Raw genomic sequence first — 19,664 nt, 5'->3', positions numbered from 1 at the left:
TATGTGCTTCTTCTCTAAACCATTGCCACAAAGTTGGAAGCACACAATTGTAGAGAAAGTCTTTGTATGCTGTAGCTTTACAGTTTCCCTTCACTGGAACTAAGAGACCCAAACCTGTTCCAGCATGACAATGCCCCTGCGTACAAAGCGAGCTCCATGAAGACATGGTGTGTGAAGGCTGGAGTGGACGAACTCGAGTGTCCTGCACAGAGCCCTGACCTCAACCCCACTGAACACCTTTGGGATGAACTGGAACACCGACTGAACCCCAGACCTCCTCACCAACATCAGCGCCTGATCTCACTAATGCTCTTGTAGCTGAATGAACACAAATCCCCACAGCCACGCTCCAACATCTAGTGGAAAGCTTCCCAGAAGAGTGGAGCTTATTATAACCAGGAAGAGAGAATAAGTCTGGAATGAGATGTTCAGATGTTCAACAGCAATAACTATGGATGTGATGGTCAGGTGTCCACATACTTTGGCCGTATTGTGTATTTTAGACAATAATCTGTTTTGCAAAAACGAAATGTTTGGGTGATTATTTTGATGAAAACATTCAAGGAAATCAGATATAAAGATATGAAGTTTTAGTGGCGAGACATAAAAGGACATAACCATGAATATATGGACATCATTTTACTGACATCACCGCCCATGCTCTTTATTGCTATGGCAACAGTGAATTTGAGGAACCCTAGGGATAATACAACAATATAATACAGACAGCATAATATATTTACATCACTATTACAACAAAAATCGTCACCATCATCATTACTATTGTTGTTGTTGTTCTTCTTCTTCTTGTTGTTGTTCTTAACTACTGAAAAAAAAAACAATAGAAGCCATCACAGAAATTCTAATGGTTTCCACTAGAAATACCATCACAAACCATCATCTAATCATTAAAACCATTACCGGTCCTTAATGGTATCCACTAGACGTAACATGCCATCAATAGAAGGCAACAAATTACCAGTAGAGACCCACAGGGACCATTAAAGTTTCCATTAAAACAAATACGATTCCCATTATAACCATCAAAACCATTAAAAATTCTATGAGGGTTTCTATTTTTTTTTCAGCATTCATTTTGACTCCAAATTGCTTTACATATCAAATTTGAACAAATTTACCGACCCACATGATGGATTATTTTAAATATATTAGCACTGTTGCCTCACACCTCTGGGGTTGGGGTTCGAATCTCACCATGACTCTGTGTGTGTGGAGTTTGCATGTTCTCTCCATGCTTCGGGGGTTTCCTCAGGGTACTCCGGTTTCCTCCCCCAGTCCATATATTAGTACAAGACATGCATTGTAGGCTGACTGGCATTTCCAAATTGTCTATAACGTGTGTGTGATTGTGCCCTGCGATGGACTGGCACCTCGTCCAGGGTGTCCCCCTCCTTGTGCCCCGAGTCCCCTGGGATTGTCTCCAGGCCACACCGTATGTAAGCGATACAGAAAATGGATGGATGGATGGATGGATGGATGCAGTACATGTGATAATGTAATACTTTCTTTAATTAACAAGTGCATTAATATCCTTTATGCTAAGAGCATGCATCTTTTTATTGGTACAGAAAATGGATGAATGGAAATCATAAAATAAGATTTTTTTTACACTCCAATTATTTTGAAGAGTTTATTATATCACCATAATGAGCATGTATTATCTTTATCTTTATCTTTATCTTGCCATCAGCAAATACAGTCATTAGGCTTTGGGGCAGATGAAAAGAACACAAACTTATTAGACTGAAGTTTGGATGTGGTGTCAGGACACACACTCCAACTCCAACACCCTGTTTTTTTTTTTTTTTTTTTTGGTTTTTTTTCACTCCTCCACTGTTTGATCGCAGGTTTTTTGGAGAAAGCGGGGGCAGTTGCTCCCTCCTCCAGCGCGACACAGACCTGATATTCAGCAGCTCAGCTCATCCCCCTCTCCTCTCCTCTCCTCTCCTCTCCTCTTTTCCTCTGTCCACACTTCGGGACACTTTCTCCAGCCGGACACACACCTCTCACACCTCTCACACCTCACATGGCGCTGGACATGAACACACATGCAGACTGGATAATGCTTCGGATCTGCAGCTTTCTGTGCGTCTGCGTTCTGCTGCTCACATCCAGCGCGTGCGCTCAGACACACCGGCGGTGAGTTCTGGCTTTCTCTAGTCTACACATCTGCCTTCTTCAGTTCAGATTCAAGCATCCGACACACAGACAGCCAGCTTGTACAGTATCCACTTTAATGCATGTCCTGTTTCCAGTTTTTTAATTAATATCAGCACAAGTGGACTTTACTCTTTATTGCACAGACAGTTACACAATCACTGGTGAAAACAGGCATTGGGATTTCTTTCCACGTCCCACACTGATATAGGGACTATAAAAACGCGCATGCGCAGTTGGTTAAAGCTGGTGTGGGCGGAGCCACGTTGCGTTATTATTATTTTTTCCATTATGATGTTGTAGCTGTATTAGCTATATTAAAAAAAAAAAAAAAAGCGACATGTCTATAGAATGTCTATGTCTTTCTATGTCTATGACATGTCTATATCTATGTTTAACTGGTACTTATTTCTAAATGATTATTATTTTTTTTTTAAATTTTGGAATTAGTAATTAATAATTAATTAATAAGGGCAGCACAGTGGCACAGCATATTGCTTTGTCACCTCTCAGCTCCAGGGTCCGTGGTTCAGTCCTGAGATTAGTGTCTGTGTGGAATTTTTCATGTTCCACCAGGTCCATCAGGGTTTTCATCGGGTTCTCCGGTTTCCTCCCACCTTCCAAAAACATCTCAGGGTTGGTTGGTTTTGGAATGGTTAAGCTAAACAACCCCTAATCGTGAATGGTGCAATGTGTGTAATGGACAGGAGTACTATCCAGGGTGTATTCATGCCGTCCACCCAGTGCTCCTGGGATAGGCTCGGGTTCCAGGTTACTCTGAGTGTCCCTGATCTTTTATTATTAAACTAAGCTAATAAATGCATAATACAAAGTGACTTACCACCAGTTCCCACCAGCTGACTCTTTGGGCTGACAGGAGAATTTGATCTTGACATGTATCTAGAATTTAATTTCTAGAAATGCCCAAGAAATGACTAAAATGTCCTCTGAACATCTCTACATGCATGCATGGATTTATTAAAATCTTCTTGTCATCCCAAATAGCTAGCCACCTATGAGTAGCGGCTCATGACAATAGATTTTGATGTGGCAAGACGACATTACTAACCACATAGCCTTAAACAAAATGAAGTTGAGAGGCTATCAGACTATCTAGTCAATTTTTAGAGTAACCCTGGAACAGGCAGTTGAGTGTCGACAACATACAGTTATCCAGCGTACACTCTAGCAGCTCGTATTGAGTGGTTTTAGACATACTTTTATCCAACTGTGTTCAAGGTAATATCATTAACCAGGGCTGACAGGCTTGAGTAAAATTTCCAGCCCAAATACATCTCAAAAAGCACACAAGAGACCTAAAAATAGTCCAAAAATTGAGCATTGGAAAAGAGAGACATGTTTCTTCTTTTTTTCAGCCTGTCGCAGCAGGTGATCTACTTGTTTCTGATGTGTTTCTGATGAACAGACATTACTCCAAAATCCCCCTTTCCCTCCCCCAATCTTTGTAATATATCCTACAGTTAAACTAGTTTTATACATCTTGACACATTGTCTGCACTTACACTTTGCTTTTTTGTTGAAATTTATTAGATTCAATTCCAATTATTTGCTATAATACAAAGTCTTGGTGGTTGCAGAGTATTTTAAACTAGCACAAACTGGCAACCCTGTGTTTAACTGTCTGGCCTCTGCTCCTCCGCTCCGCTGAGCATGGGGCAGCGTGCTTCCTGCCTCACTGGGCCTGTATTAGCGCTTGATGCAGTTCTCATTTTTGGCCACTAGGCGCAATAATAACTGTATGGAGCTAAATTACGAAGCATCTAGAAAAGTGAGCAAATCAATGGAACCTCAGCTTATATCTGTCAAATAGTGACGTTTTAAAAATTATTGGTCATTCAAAAGATGTATATAAATGGTGGGGTTCTGCACAACCTGCCCCTATGGACAAGCTGTGACTGATACCTAATCAACTAGTAGTAAAATATATGAAATGGACTGGTACAATTCCCAATTTTCAACATTTTCTAACTTCAATATTTATCGATTTTAATGCTTTGTAATGTAAAACATAAAGTAATTTGGAATGTAAACCATTGTAATGTAAAACATTTGTTTCTACTAACAGTGCATAAATTATATTAATTTCATTGTGTATAATAATAAATTAAATTTTTTTCCTAACACACTTGGCTTGTTTTTAGCCAAAAAGCATCACAACCAAGCTAGTGTAATTTCTAAGCTATTTCTAAGCTAGTTTTTACAACAAATGTAACAGGTTAAATTTGTTGTGTAAAACAATAAACCCCAGATGATCATTTTTAGAGCTTTAGGTGGAATTGTGGTATTTATTCATAATGTAAGATTTTACGTTTTTTTTTTAACAGTTTTATTTACGTTATTTATTTATTTATTTAGCATTTATTTAATGCTAGTCATGTGACTAGCTTGGAACAAAATAATTTTAAATAGATAACCAAAGAGTAATGATTTAATCACTCATGTATTAAAACAGGTATTAGAATACATGTTAAAACATTTTATTTTACCTTATGAATAAAAAACGCTACGAATAGTCCTGTTTAAGAATGCCTTTCTCCAACATTAGCTAGCTAGTATTTTAGCTAGCTATGTGTATGTTAGCTGGTATCTTATGGGATATTTGCACTCTTATTTGGTGCCATTTTTATTTGTGTAAGTGGCTTAGCCTGCTATGTTTGTAACTATTCTTTTGATACTTCTGCTATATTGTTGGATCCTAAATCAAGAAAAATTAGCTAGCTAGTTTATCTAGCTACGGTATGTTAGCGATCCTAGCCAGTATCTTATGGTATATTGGTTTATTACATAGTTAAACATCATATATAGCCAGGCCTGGCTTGACCGCTTTTGTTTTTACTTTTATCAGACCTTTCTTATTTTTTTCCATCAATCCACAGACAGTCATTTCCATGTGGAGGCAACATAACGGGAGATTCAGGAGTTATTGGTAGCCAGGGTTATCCGGGAGTATATCCTCCAAACACCAAGTGTGTGTGGAGAATCACAGTAAGTATACACTCTACATTTCATAATGCGTACTCTGACTGCATCTTACAGCTATTCGCTTTTTGCCACAAGGCTTATTTTCATTATTTATGAGCGGAACAATGTATTAAATAATGCAATGGCATTGCAGTGCGTCCCCGCAAGACCTCGGTGTGTATGTGTGTGTGTGTGTTTTCTGGCCTGGAATTGGTGTGTTGTATCTGGCTCTTGGCCAGTGTGAAAGCCCTGGAGGACTGCTGCAGACTCCGTATGCATTTTTGAACATGTTGGCACCTCTACCGCATTCAGGAGTGTGAAGGAAGCTTCAGTTTTACAGCTCGATGTTCACCAGTGTATCACAGTTTACGTTTTTGTATGTTGATCATCCATATTTCTGTTGCATCTCGCAAGTGATCAAATATCAGATCTCTTTCTGAACTGGTTTTATAATATTTTGTGCAATTGTTTTATTTTTTATATGAATAATCTGAGATGGAAATGTGGAAATGGTTACATATTGTATATAATATACAACACAGAGACTAGAACTGACTAGAACCGTTAAAGATGTAGAGATCTACAAAAGCACGTGCAGAAGAACTGTTGAAGAACCTGTTTTTTTAATAGCATATTGTCAAATATGTCAAATATCTGTATGATGTGAGAGCCCAGATTTCATTAGATATAAAATAAATATGTAAATAAGTAGTAAATAATATTATGAGTACTATAAAAATGAAAATTAAAAATGAAATAGTTTTTTTTAATTGATGGAGTGGTGTGATGCGGTGCATGGATGAGTCACTGTTAGCACCCAGAAGTTGATTATTTTCCAGTAACAGCATGTCAAAAAGTGTTTTATTCCTCTGACACCACAGCAATTTGCCAACTGTTGCATTTATAATTAAATAAAGAACACATTGTACTTTTTAATTCATTTATAGTATATTTTGTGGAACATCCACGAAACGTAGGTTACAACAGATCCCTCACAGTAGTTCCCTCACCAGCCTCTCATTTTTGCTCTTTCTTTATGTTAACAAGAAATAAAATGCCACATGTCATGTTACTGAGGAGATTGAAGATTTCCCTGTGGCATAAAAACTTACTGACTGTTACTGACACTGGAGACTCCTTCCATATATAATCATCTCCTTACAGAAAACTTCACCATTTAATATTATGTAGACTGGGTAAGTCGTTACTATAGAATTGATAATGTATTAGAACGAGCGCATTGATATAAACTTGTGATTTGTAGCTCCGCTACGAGGTCAGAGCTGCTGTTTCTGTAGTATAGTAATATAAATATAAAAGAATCTTTCTCTATCTGGTTAGGTATACTCATGTAGTTCTGTGTATGAAGCCTCATACTGTATACAGTCGGGTCCATAAGAATCGACAGTGACGATTTGCCTCTGTACACCACCACAATGGATTTAAATGAAGCAATCAAGATGTGATTGAAGTGTAGACTTTCAGCTTTATTTCAAGAAAAAATATTGCATTAACTGATTAGGAATTACAGCCATTTTTTATAGAGTCCCTCCATTTTCACAGACTCAAAAGAAATTGGACAGACTAACATAATTATAAATATACAGATTATTTTTAATAATTGGATGAAAATCCTTTGCAGTCAATGACTGCCTGGAGTCAGGAACCTATGGACATCACCAAATGCTGAGTTTCCTCCATTGAGATGCTTCTGTCAGGCCTTTACTGCAGCTGCCTTCAGTATCTGCTTGTTTGTGGGTCTTTTTGCCTTCAGTTTTGTCTTCAGTAAGTGAAAAATATGCTCAGTTAGGTTGAGGTAAAGTGACAGACTCGGCAATTTAAGAACATTCCATTTCCAGCTCTTGGGTTGCTTTCACGGTATATATTTTGGGTCATTATCCATCTGTTCTCTGAAGTTCTGTCCTATCAGTTTGACAGCATTTGACTGAATCTTAGCAGAACGTATAACTCTATAGACTTTAGAATTCATCCTGCTACTTCGAACAGCAGTCACACCATCAATAAACACCAGTGACCCAGTTCCACTGGTGGCCATACATGCCCATGCCGTAACACTGCCTCCACCATGTTTGACAGATGATGTGGTATGCTTTGGATCATGAGCCCTTCCTTTCCTTCTCCATACTCTTCTCTTCTCATCATTCTGCTACAAGTTAATCTTGGTTTCATCTGTATCAAAGAATATTGTTCCAGAGGCTTTTTTAGATATTTTCTTGCAAAGTACCCAATGTGGCCTTTCTGTTCTTGAGTGTTACCAGTGATTTGCATCTTGAGGTAAACCCTCTGTATTTACATTCATGAAGGCGTCTCTTGAATGTAGACTTTGACAATGATACGCCTTCCTTCTCCAGAGTATTCTTGACTTGGCTAGATGTTGTGAAGGGGTTTTTCTTCATCAAGGAAAGAATTCTGCGATCATCCAGTGTAGTTGTCTTCCATGGTCTTCCAGCATTTTTGGTGTTGCTGAGCTCACCAGTGCATTACCTCTTTTTAGGAATGTACTAAATCATTGATTTGGCCAATCCTAATGTTTCTGCTATCTCTCTGGTAGGTCTGTTTTTTTTTTCAGCCTAATGATGGCCTCCTTCACTTGTACTGACACGTCTTTGGACTGCATATAGAGAGTTCCCATGAACAGCTATCAAATGCAAATTCAACACTTTCCAGACTTTTATCTCCTTAATTTATCATGAAATAGTGAGAAAACAGGCCACACCTGGCCATGAAACTGCTTATCAGCCAATTGTCCAATCAATTTTGAGCCTGTGAAAATGGAGGGACTATGTAAAAAAAAGGACTGTAATTCCAAAATGGTTAATGCAATATTTTTGCAAAGCTGAAAGTCCACACTTCAATCACATCTTCATTGCTTCATTTCAAATCCATTGTGGTGGTGTACAGAGGCAAAATTACGAAAATTGTGTCGCTGTCCAAACATTTATTGACCTGACTGTATATAGGCTATTCAATCTAAAAAGTTGATATTATGTATATATAGATAGAAGGAGGGTAAATGTTTTCATCACATGATTTGACTTAATACATCTCTTGCAGGTCCCACAAGGCAAAGTGGTGGTCCTCAACTTCCGCTTCCTCGATCTGGAAAGTGACAACCTGTGCCGCTACGACCACGTGGACATTTATAGCGGGCATGTGAACGGGCAGCGCCTGGGCCGCTTCTGCGGGACCTTTAGGCCTGGAGCCCTCGTCTCCACGGGGAACAAGATGCTCATTCAGATGGTGTCAGATGCCAACACCGCCGGCAGTGGCTTCCTGGCAGCGTTCTCTGCCGCTAACCCTCACGAACGAGGTGAGACAGAGACAAGAGAACAAAAAGATGCATTTAAGAGGATGTAGGCTATTAGTATGTTGTTGTGGGACATTCCCACTCATGATATCGCCATAATATATTATATTCAATTATACCAACTCCAGAATTATTGGCACCCTTCATTAAAATAAGCAAAAATTAATAATTTAAAACAAGTAGCTCATGCAATGAGAGATTGTATGATCTTATACAACATGTGAGAGGGGTTGCTGTATAGTTTTTTTTTTCCTAAATCTAAAAAGATTATAAAAATCTTTTCTAGCTAGTACAAATTTTTCTGTAAAACTCTGGATTCTCCAAACAGAAATCATTTTCAAGTGTTCCAGATGTCTGAAATTTTGTTTCACGTCCTGATTAACAAGGTCCTGATTGTGTTTATTGGTGTTTTAGCTGCTATGATTTTTAAAAATATATCCATTACCTGACTTGTGCATGTATGCAGTCTTGTATTCTGTTAGCTAATAGTTTTTCAGTGCAATTTTGAAAAAAGTGCAAGATAAAAAAAAAAAATTCTTTGCACAATATTAAAAGTATTGTTGGGTGCCAATATTTTTGCCATATTCTTTTGCTAGAAAAGAGATAGATCTAGAGCTAGAGAAAGATGATTTATTAGAGGAAAGGTAAGCAGTTTTAAATAATAAGCATATTAAATCATGTTTAACTTACACAATCATCTTGAAGGGTGTCAATACTTTTGTAGTTAAGTATACCTGTTCATCCATAAATGTCAAAAATCCATGTTTTCACTCTGTTTTGGGGCAGAAAGTGTACGCAAGGGGTCAGAGGCCATCTTTTAACCTCCAACTCCTCCAGGAGAGGAATGAGGCGAGGCTTTATAAATAGAGGAGACTGAAAGGTTTAAAAATAAACAACATTCCAAGTGCATTAAATCCCTAAACGGTCAGTTTGGAGATTTTTTAAAAGGCCCGGTCAGTGAAAGTTAGTTTTCCTCGGCTGAATGAACGTGACAGGAGCGTTCTCCGGGGTCTGATTCTCTGTGGTGGACTTCACAGCGTGATGTGGAATTTCTCACTGATATTTTTCCTCCAGTGTTTCCGAGGCAGGTCAGACCCCCAGAGGATCTCTCTGACTCATTAAGAGTGAAAAGACGTCTGCTAGCTCCGTGTAAGACTGCTGGAATTTTAATGATCAGGTTTTACCCCTGTGTTTGTTTTCCCAGCTGACAGCTGTAGTATGCTGTGTATTTTAGGTTGCTATCTACAGTTTATGGGGAAAAAACACAAGTTACACCAAAATATAATTTGCTGCGCGTGAAAGCTAATACTAAGTGTCAAATTCATTTCTTAAAATAAAATAGATTTGCAAATCCTTAAGTCTGATACTCATAAAATATTGAATATATGTAAATACTGTACAATGCCTTTCAGAAATATTGGCAGTTTTCATGAAAATGAGCAAAAATGAGTATATAAAAACAATAACATCCAGTAAGTGATATTTTGAGCTCTAACATACAGAGACTTGTATAGGTTTTTTTTTTTTTTAACTTTTTTTTTTAACCACAATTGTGCTTAGTTGCATTTTAACTGCCTGTGTCTTTTTTTGTATCATTACCTGATTTGTGCATTATAAATTGCAAACATTTTGAGCAGTATTTTTTAAATTCATATAAATTTTAGCTATAAAGTGTGCTAAGCTTTTGCCACTTGAAGTGTAGACTTTCATTAGGAAGATGAAAGAGGAATATAATTTGGTAAACATGTTGTATTATGTTTTGATAACTGATGGAATAAAAAATGCTGTTAGTGTAGTCAGAGCTTTGGATGCTGCTGAAGTTAAAATAAAAGAGCAGTCTTTCCTTTCCCCTCTCTGGGAGGAGTTGTGGTCTTATAAATCGACGTCACGGCCTATTTCTGGACAGACGAGGATCTGTAAATTGAAGACGTTTTGAGAGTGCTCTTGCATCGTGTGCGGTTGCAGGCTTTATGCCCCTCTCATGTTTAATGACATCTCCTGCTTTTCAGCAGCTCAGTGCAGAGGAACACCATGCGTATACTTTCATGTCCTACAGTCACTCATTACAGCATGGAGTGCTTATTATAGTCTGCAAATCACAGGCTGAGAATTATAAACACCAGCCCTCCTTAATTAGGAGATTGTGATCTCGGGCTTTATCCTGCCATGCTGGTTAAAGTCACAGAATCTGATGTCACTTGATTTTCAGGAGATCAGTATTGTGGAGGGCGATTGATGAAGCCATCAGGAACCTTTAAGACCCCCAACTGGCCAGAAAAAGACTATCCAGCAGGAGTCACATGCTCATGGCACATAGTTGCACCGAAAAACCAGGTGATCTTTGTACATATTTGTTAAACACACTGTTTGAGCTGCTTAAACTCGAGTAAGTTTGAAATCTAAATTGTTAAAGGCATACAGTACAACTTGAGTCAATGGAGTGTCTAACATTAATTGTATGACGATGTTGCATTAATGACTAAGTGGGAATTTGGCATTTTCTGACATAGAACTTCCTACACTCCCATTTGGAAAAGCAATATATTTTAAAATATATATTTTTTGAATATAGGTAAATGTTTGAAATAGGCCTGTTATTAATAAAACATATATTTTGACCTCTATTAAGCAATATATTGTAATATAAATAATGTATGTGGTTATAATTGTAAATATATTGCATATATTACACACACACAGACAAACAGTTATGAAATAGAATATACATAACCAAAATTTGGGCACTCCTGGCCAAATTACATATTTTGTTGAAAAGTGAAAAGAAGTAACCACAACTATTGCAGCAAACTACTTTAAAAAAAGAAGAAAAAAAAACTTTTCTGCAAATGTCAATACACAGTTACTTTATATCTGATGAACTTAAAAAATATATAAAAGAGTAAAATAGTAATTTTGCAATATGCAAAAGTTTGGACACTCTTCCAGTCTTAATTCACTCATTAGAACCTGTTACTCAGGTCGTGAACTGTCATATGGAATAACAATTCCAGAGTGTAATAAATTCTCTGACTCTTCAAACTTTGTGTTAACACACAACAACCATGAGCTACTCTAAGCAGTTGCCTGAGGATCTGAAAAAGCAGCTAATTGATGTTTACAAAACAGAGGAAGGATATAAAAAGATATCAAGGCACTTCCAGCTCACAATTTCCACTGTCTGAAATGTCATTAAGAAATGAGTGTTGTGGAAGTCAAAGCAAGTTCTGGAAGACACTGGGCAGAAAGGCAAAGCAAAAAAAAAAAAAAAAAGGACTGACACTATAATATGACAGTAAAGACATGCAGAAAGTTTTAGCTGAAACAGGAGTGGTGGTGCACCATTCTACTGTGCAGCACTGCTTGCACAAACATGATCTGCATGGAAGAGTCATCAGAAGGAAACGTTAACTGAGACCTTTTCACAAACGTGAATGTCAAATGTTTGCAATACAATATCTAGAGAAGCCCAAGGTGTTTTGGAAACAAGTGCTGTGGATTAATGAAGTAAAAATGGAACTTTTTTGCCACAATCACCACGAGTGTGTTTGGAGACCTTGCCAACTCTGAAGCATGGGGGTGCATGTTATGCTTTGGGATTGTGTGACAGCCAGTGGCAAAGGAACACACAGTCACTGGTTGACACATTCAATTGGGAAACATATGCTAAAGCTTTTGGAATGGTCCTAACTCTCCCCTGGCTTAAACATCAGTGTGGATAGATCTTAAAGATGTTGTGCAGGTGAGACAGCCAAAGAACATCCCAGAACTAGAGTCTGCAAGGAAGAGTGGGTGAAAATTCATTACACAAGAATAGAAAGACTCCTAGCTGGCTATAAAAAGTGTTTGCACGCTGTGATATCTGCCAAGCGGGGTGTTACTAAATACTTAGGGTACGGTGTCCAAACTTTTGCACATGCCATAACTACTATTATTGTTTTTCTTTTTTTAAAAAAAGTTAATCAAATATAAAGTAAGTGTGCATTAATCTTTGCAGAGTCAGTGCTTCATTAAATTTAAAAGTGGATTTAGGATATAGGTTGTGGTAATTGATCATTAATTGTGCTGAAATTGCACAGTTTTATGAAACAAAAATTCACAAAATGAATTATCATTTCAATTATTAGACTGTATATCATATAATATCTTAAAAAGGGAAACTCGAAGATCTGCTTAAAAATACATAAAGCAGCCTAAGATTTACTGTTCATACTCTGTACTTTGTGTGCCACCATAGTAAAACTGCGTCACAGAATTCCAATTCAGAAAAGTCAGAACTTGTCTTTCCAAGTAGGAAACAGGCTATAATCTAATTGGCTGTCCACACTTCTGCGTAAAAAAGTCACACACCAAAACAAAGGTCTGTGGTCGGTCATTTGTCCTGTGAAAATAAGACGTTCACTTTCAGTTGTTTTTCATGAAAGCAGGCTAGCGATGAAAAGACTCTATAGAGATAGCTAGACATCCAGCTAGCGAGATAACTCCGAAATATAAGACACATGCCCCAATAAGAAACAAATATTTTTATATTATTTTATATAAGTCAGCCAATAAGAAACAAATATTTTTTATGGCCATGATACAAGTCTCAGTAATGTAACAGGTATTTTTTTATACAGTGTTTCTACAGCCTATAAAATGACATTGCAGCAACATCTATTTGTGTGATCAGGTTTAGTTTTTGTCTTGTTAGTTTTGCTGTAACTTTCTCTAAAGCCATTCTTACCATAAATCTTTCATGCAGAAACCTTGTGATTCTCTTTATAAAGATCGTTTCTTTGTTCAATCAGTACTTACGATAATGCTAATTAATGCTAGTTCAGCTATAGGATTTTCACTGTTATGTTTACGCCAAGCTAAATGTTGCGTAGCTCCCCATAGCCTCCCAAAACACCAACAAATGGCCATATTACAGTTACAGGATAGGATTGTAAAATATCCAGTATGTTACTTGCTACAGTGCAAAAGCATGTCTTATAGTCCAGAAAATACAGCATGTAAAGGATTCCTTGGATGCTGATTCACTGAGTGGTTTTGTCATAACGGCCCTGTTTGTTTCACATTTTTAGATTATAGAAGTGAAATTCGAGAAGTTCGACGTCGAACGAGACAACTACTGCCGCTACGACTTCGTCGCCATCTTTAATGGAGGGGAAATCAACGATGCTAAGAGGATTGGGAAATACTGTGGAGACAGCCCACCAGCGTGAGAGACACACTCACAAATCTCTAATACAACTAATACTAAATACTAAAACTAACAAAACAGCACCACGCTAAAGTCTGCAACAGAGATATATTTTTTCATTGCAATGATTTTCAAGCACATGATTGGTCAGGAGTTTGGTGTTTGGTGGTGTGTCCTTTGATGGCCACTTCTGATTGGCTCTCAGAGAAGTTGTTTAACCACTGTAGGTCATTTTTATTAGAGAAACAATTTTTTTTTCAATTTTGTATTTCTGTGTGTGTGTGTGTGTGTGTGTTCCAGGCCGGTGTTCTCTGAGGGTAATCAGCTTATCATCCAGTTCCTCTCAGACCTCAGCTTGACGGCGGACGGCTTTATCGGCCACTACAGATTCAGGAACAAGAAGATCCCAACAACAACCATCGCCCCAACCACAACCCCACAGCCCACCACAACCAGACTCATACGTATGTGTCTTATAAGGCTAGCGACACGGTCCTGCATTCATTCTGCATTTATTTATTTAATGTAGTGCCATTTGTTTATTTAATTTGTGATTTGATGCAACCATAGATATCTGCAGATTGAATTGCTTATGGGAATTCTGACTCGTTTTAGTGAGCCAGTTGATTTGGCTTAGCTCACTAACAACATGATGCTTTCAGCTCTCAAACAACTCGCTCACATTTTTTTCTTCACCAAGCAAATTTTACGATATTCTGATTCTGACCAGTGATTGTTCTTCTTTGCCAAACTACAGCTGAGATTGTTTACTGAACTCTTACTCTACCTTCTCCATCAGACAGCACTTTGTTGTGGTTAACAGGTTTAGAACTTTAACAGAACTTATAGACTTTGTCTTATGTCTCTCATGGTGTTCCCCAAGGCTCAGTACTTGGCCTGCTGTTATTCATTCAAGTTTTTTTTTTGTAATACCTGGTATTTTCTCTGCTCTGCTCCTCCAGCTTTGAAGTATTCAGCAGCACTCTGTCAACAGAAATGCAAACGAAAAGGAAGTCCTGAGAGCCATTACTGCTCCAGTAACTTCGGTAAGAGAGTAGATTTAATTCACACACACTCACATGTGTATACACTGAGGTTTAATAGGGAGCCCTGGGAAAAAAAAAAAGATGAAGAAGGGAAATAATGTTTCCCAGAATCCCTGCTACCTAACAAGTGTGTGTTTTTATGCATATGCACATATCTTGGGCCTGGTGGTTTGTTTCAGAGCCTGAAAGGCATCGTTCAGAGTTTTTTTTTCTTCTGCACAGTAAAGTGTGTGTGAAAAACACAGTTCTTTCAGTGCCAGCCGGCTGCAGCAGACCGAAAGCAAACTGGGTGTAAATGGAGGTGTTGATTCAGCGTGGCTTCCCTCTAAAACGTTTCTATCCAGGAGATGTTTACGAAGCCAGGCCGATAAGTTCATTATGATTTCCTGCCGAGTTTGCTTGGATTTGCATACGGAAAAGTGTCCCAGTCGCTCGGAGGCCTGGACTAATGTGGCGGAAAATTTCACTCAAATCATGCCAAGTCTGTTACATCACCCCGTTTCACAAAGTGTTACACAAGGACAAAAAGTTCAGATCCCTTACTGCTTAGCTGTTTGGATTTAAGTTTGTAAAAATACCCAACAGTTTTTCCTTTTACCCCAAATGTAGTCAGTCAGCCAAGACAAAAAAAAAAAAAAAAGGCTAACAAGTAGCTAACAAGAAAGGAAAGCTTATAGCCTCCACTTTCACTTTTCGCAAATTATTTACCTAAATCATTACACGCTCAGCTTTAAAGACATCGGGACGAACGAAATTGGAAAAGAACTAATTTATTCGTAAATCTTGCACAGGAGAATTTACACAAGAAACATTCATATCCTACATTTCTCTCCTGAGTTTGTGTAAATTTATCCATCAGGAGACTCACTGAAGTGAACCTCAACTGATCAGCTTTAAATCATATAACTGTCGATGAGTTACTGTGAGTTTATATACGGATTACACCGTCAGATTAAATCACTTATTTATTCCAATTATACACATAATAAACATTTCATACTTATGACTTGAAAGAAAGTGATCCAATATGAATCCATAAAAAATAAATAAAGATAAATAAGACTAGCCATTCAATAAGGGCAAAAGTAATAGCACCCCAGTCAGCACACCAAGTGCCGACGCTCTGCATTGGCTGAGCTGCATTACTGGAAGTTTTAGCACACATTAGGAGGCACTCTTTCATGGTTGAGTCATCATTTTTTCATTTTCTGCTCTCTTGCTTTTTAGTGAATTTTGTGGAAAATGTAAAGTTTTATTATTATCGGTAATGGTTTTCATATCTTTTTTTTTGCATACTTTGTTTAAAAGTTTAACTCTTTTTCTGTGAATCAATGAGATTTTGTACTTGAAAATATGGTATATAAATTAAATTAATTCAGTTCAATAAACAAACATACAAATCAATCAATCAATCAGTCAATCAATTATCATAGAGTAAATGTTTTTTTGACAAACTATTGCATATATGCAGGTGCATAATTTGTCATTTATCAATTAACATAATTTTTCAATAATTCAGTAATTTATCAATATCATAATTTATTTATTTTTGCTGCTCTCTCAGCCATCACAGGGACGATTATCACTGCAGTGCCACGTGCAGGAAGCATGCACACTACAGTCTCCATCATCAACATCTATAAAGAAGGAAGCCTCGCCATCCAGCAGGCTGGAAAAACCATGAGCACTAAAATCGTTATCCTGTGCAAGAAATGTCCTTCTGTCAAAAGAGGTGAGTCTCAGCAGTGCCAAGTGCCTGTGGGCGCACAACTTCACCAATTACACTCGATTACACTCTGTAACACGCCGTCTCTCAGACAGCCACAATGACACAGTTATAAAACCATGTTGTTTATAGAGGCTTCTTACGCTGCACATTTAGTGTTTTAGATTGAATTTATTTTCAGTCACTTTGTAATGCTGAATGAATGAATGACCTCAGCCTTTAAATGTTTTAAATAAAACAAAAATAAGTTTTGTGCTCATAAAGATAGAGTGTGCTACAGCCAGCAGGTTCCTTATGCCTGTATATGATATGGCTCTGAGTTTGCCTTCAGACTACTGCAGCATCGAGCTGAATGAATAAAGCTTGATGACAGCGCAAGGTAAGCGGCAAAACTCACTGTCAGAAACAAAATGAGATGAAGAAAGTGTGAACCTCATATGCTTATATGGTAGTGTATAAGCATATGGAATGGCAGTAACGCGAGGTACTGATGAACACCCGTCCTGAATGTCTCTGCCGTAACGCCACTGCATTCAGGCTCTCTCTGTGTGCTGTCACTAGGCTTGAACTACATCTTCATGGGCCAGACGGACGAGGAGGGCCGCGGCCTGATCGCGCCACACCACTTCGTCATGGCCTTCAAGACCAAGAACCAGCGAGCATTTAACGTGCTGAAGAACAAGCGGTGCTGATCTCGCTCTTCCCTCCATCTTAATTTGTGTGGTCAAAACCCAGACAGTGATTTCCTCCATTAGGCTTTTTTATCAGGACCAATCAGCAATCTGTGGGAGGAGATAATGGAGAAGTAGTAACAAAAAGAAGTGTATAATTATAAGGAAGGAAATCAGAAATAATGCTGGCCGACCTCCACTGCCAACACTGAAAGCGAGACTGAATCCCAGCTTCCTCCTTTTCCCTGAGACCGCACCCTAAATGTCCATCTATTAAAGTCTGATTAAAAACTCCACCCACTGGGATAGAGCTGTAAAAACTCTAAAAGTTGAAGTTGTAAAGTTGGAGTTTTGTCTCTCACTGCCCTGAAATCAGAAGCACATTTATTTGCAGTTTTTTTAAAATGTACAGTACCTACCTAGATCGATCTGTAGCAATTACAAGTAATTTCTGGTATATTTATCCATATGCATGTTGGATATTCAAGTACACTCTTCACCATTCAAAGGTTTTTTGTTTCCTTGAAGAGTTCTACATAGAAGATGTATGGGATTGTAGAACACTTAAGGTTTTTTTTTTACATGTATTTTTGTATTCTCAAACGTAGGTACATTGTACATAATGAATAAAACATGTGGGGCGTGCTGTTATGATTAGCCGTATCACATCACCCTGCTGTTGATTATTTTCCAATGATAGCACGTCCTGAAATGTTTAATTCCTCTTATCACACTGCAATTTGCCAGCATGAACATTTTTTATTATTAATTAAAGAATGTAATGTCCACAAAACAAGTCAAAGCTTACGTCACAGCAGCTATAAACGGTAATAAGAAAAAAAAAAATCTTGTCATGTTACAGAGAAACCACAAAGTCCTGTGTCCCGAAGACTTTCCTACTGTGGAAAATATAAAGTTATAGCTGTTACAAAGTTCTGAAACTGGAGACTCCTTCCATAAACCTCCTTAAATAAACGTGTCCTTACAGAAAACCTCACCATATCGACGGTTATATATTATTCTTTGTTAAATATGAGCACGCTTTCTAATACAAGTAGAAACGATAGCACGTTGGAATGAGCACAAATCTGTTTATGTAAAGACATAAAACCAACAGGAGAGATTAAATCGTTGCTAAACTATTTATAAATTATGCGTAAAAAATGTCATAATGATACAGATGCAAAATATTTACCAGAAATTACTTGTAATTACTGAATACTAAGCTGTTAAACACTAGGTGCTCATTGTACTATCAAATAAAGTGCTAAGACTAGATATTTGTTCTGGAAAGTTCTGGATAAATGACAAAAAAAAGCAAAAAAATCTGCTTTGTGATTAAGTCTGCTGGCGTATTGAAACGTGAATCCTGGACAGTTCAGCGTCAAGGCTAAAAAATCCACATCCAAGGAATTTGCAGATGTATTAATTTGATGCAAGCCAACATTCTTCCACTGTGGTTTCTGCAGCACATTATTCAGATCCATCTTCTTCACAATAACATGCACGTTATGCAAGTTTATCACTACATATTTGTATACAGTCTAGATTAGAGGGCAGGAAAAAAAGTTTTTCTGTAGATATCAGAAGTGTGGAGAAAACCCAAGGTGTTAGTGTTGCATTTTTCAGGCGCACACGTGTTTACTGTGTACTTTTGATTTCCTTTGTTCAACACGGATGAATGTACAAAATCCGAGGTGCATCTTATGTGGTGACTAAAGTGCAATAATTTAGTAGCAACATTCTGAAATGTTTCGTTCATTTTCATTCTGAACGTAAAGAAAAACCAGCCTGTAGTGTGTGAAGGATTCGAGCTGATGTTCTATTGTTAAGTGCATACTGAAATTCTCATTAGAAAATATTTTCATATGAAACTGATTCCTGATAGTGAATGTTAATTTATAAATGATTGTTTTTGTGACAATTTGAAATAAAAATTCATGATCTGTTTTTGTTTTGAACTTCATACCATTGTACATTTTTCCACATGGTCTCAAATTTGTTCCACAACTGAATTTGATGAATGTTACAAAGGTTCAGATTAGTGTTAGGGGCCAATCACATGCTTATCAGTCATTAAAATTTCTGCAAATTTTTCATGAGATATTTAACATTGACATTTTCTATCTCTCTGTCTATATTAATTAATTCTGATATTGATGCATTCTGATTGTCTGCCTTGCTGGATTCAGCAGTAAGGTAAAAATTTGAGGCATAAAACGTTCCTTTAAAGGAAAACTTTAAACTAAAATCATGTTTGAATGATGGTTTTAAAGCATTCCTAATTACTTCAAAACAAAAAGTTTAAAGTTTGTTACAACTGTATTATTAGATAATCCAGATTAAATCTTACTTCTTTTTTTGCTGCAAGCCAGTCTGAGTTTTCAAGTTTTTAGGTATAAAAGTCTATTAATTTAATGTATAGTCTTTTTTAGTGTATAAAGGACTTGAACTGGACTGATCTTTTACTTAGGAGTTCAATAAAACACTTGCTATTATAGGAAAATAATCAATAACAGGATAGAGTTACTGTTACAGCACGAAGCGG

The 19,664-nt window shown here is 37.4% G+C and overlaps 1 protein-coding gene across 2 annotated transcripts; it reads left to right on the top strand.

The window, feature by feature from the left end:
- Positions 1 to 1,959: 1,959 nt before the first annotated feature.
- On the top strand, positions 1,960 to 19,066 carry pcolce2b (procollagen C-endopeptidase enhancer 2b). 2 transcript variants are annotated; one of them, XM_026944815.3, is made up of 9 exons: positions 1,960 to 2,160; positions 5,076 to 5,184; positions 8,236 to 8,491; positions 10,698 to 10,822; positions 13,555 to 13,691; positions 13,974 to 14,137; positions 14,636 to 14,719; positions 16,284 to 16,451; positions 17,007 to 19,066. In XM_026944815.3, exons 1-9 carry the CDS (start codon positions 2,048 to 2,050, stop codon positions 17,135 to 17,137), a joined length of 1,287 nt encoding a protein of 428 aa, XP_026800616.3. In that variant the 5' UTR covers positions 1,960 to 2,047; the 3' UTR covers positions 17,138 to 19,066. The 2 variants fall into 2 exon arrangements, with proteins under 2 accessions (XP_026800616.3, XP_053092449.1); XM_053236474.1 differs by having other exon boundaries at positions 16,983 to 19,066.
- Positions 19,067 to 19,664: the final 598 nt, after the last annotated feature.

The sequence above is a fragment of the Pangasianodon hypophthalmus genome, chromosome 1 (genome assembly GCF_027358585.1).
Source record: "Pangasianodon hypophthalmus isolate fPanHyp1 chromosome 1, fPanHyp1.pri, whole genome shotgun sequence".
Taxonomy (NCBI): domain Eukaryota; kingdom Metazoa; phylum Chordata; class Actinopteri; order Siluriformes; family Pangasiidae; genus Pangasianodon; species Pangasianodon hypophthalmus.
The sequence above is the reverse complement of the archived record's forward strand: the minus strand, read 5'-3'. Positions and strand labels throughout refer to the sequence as shown.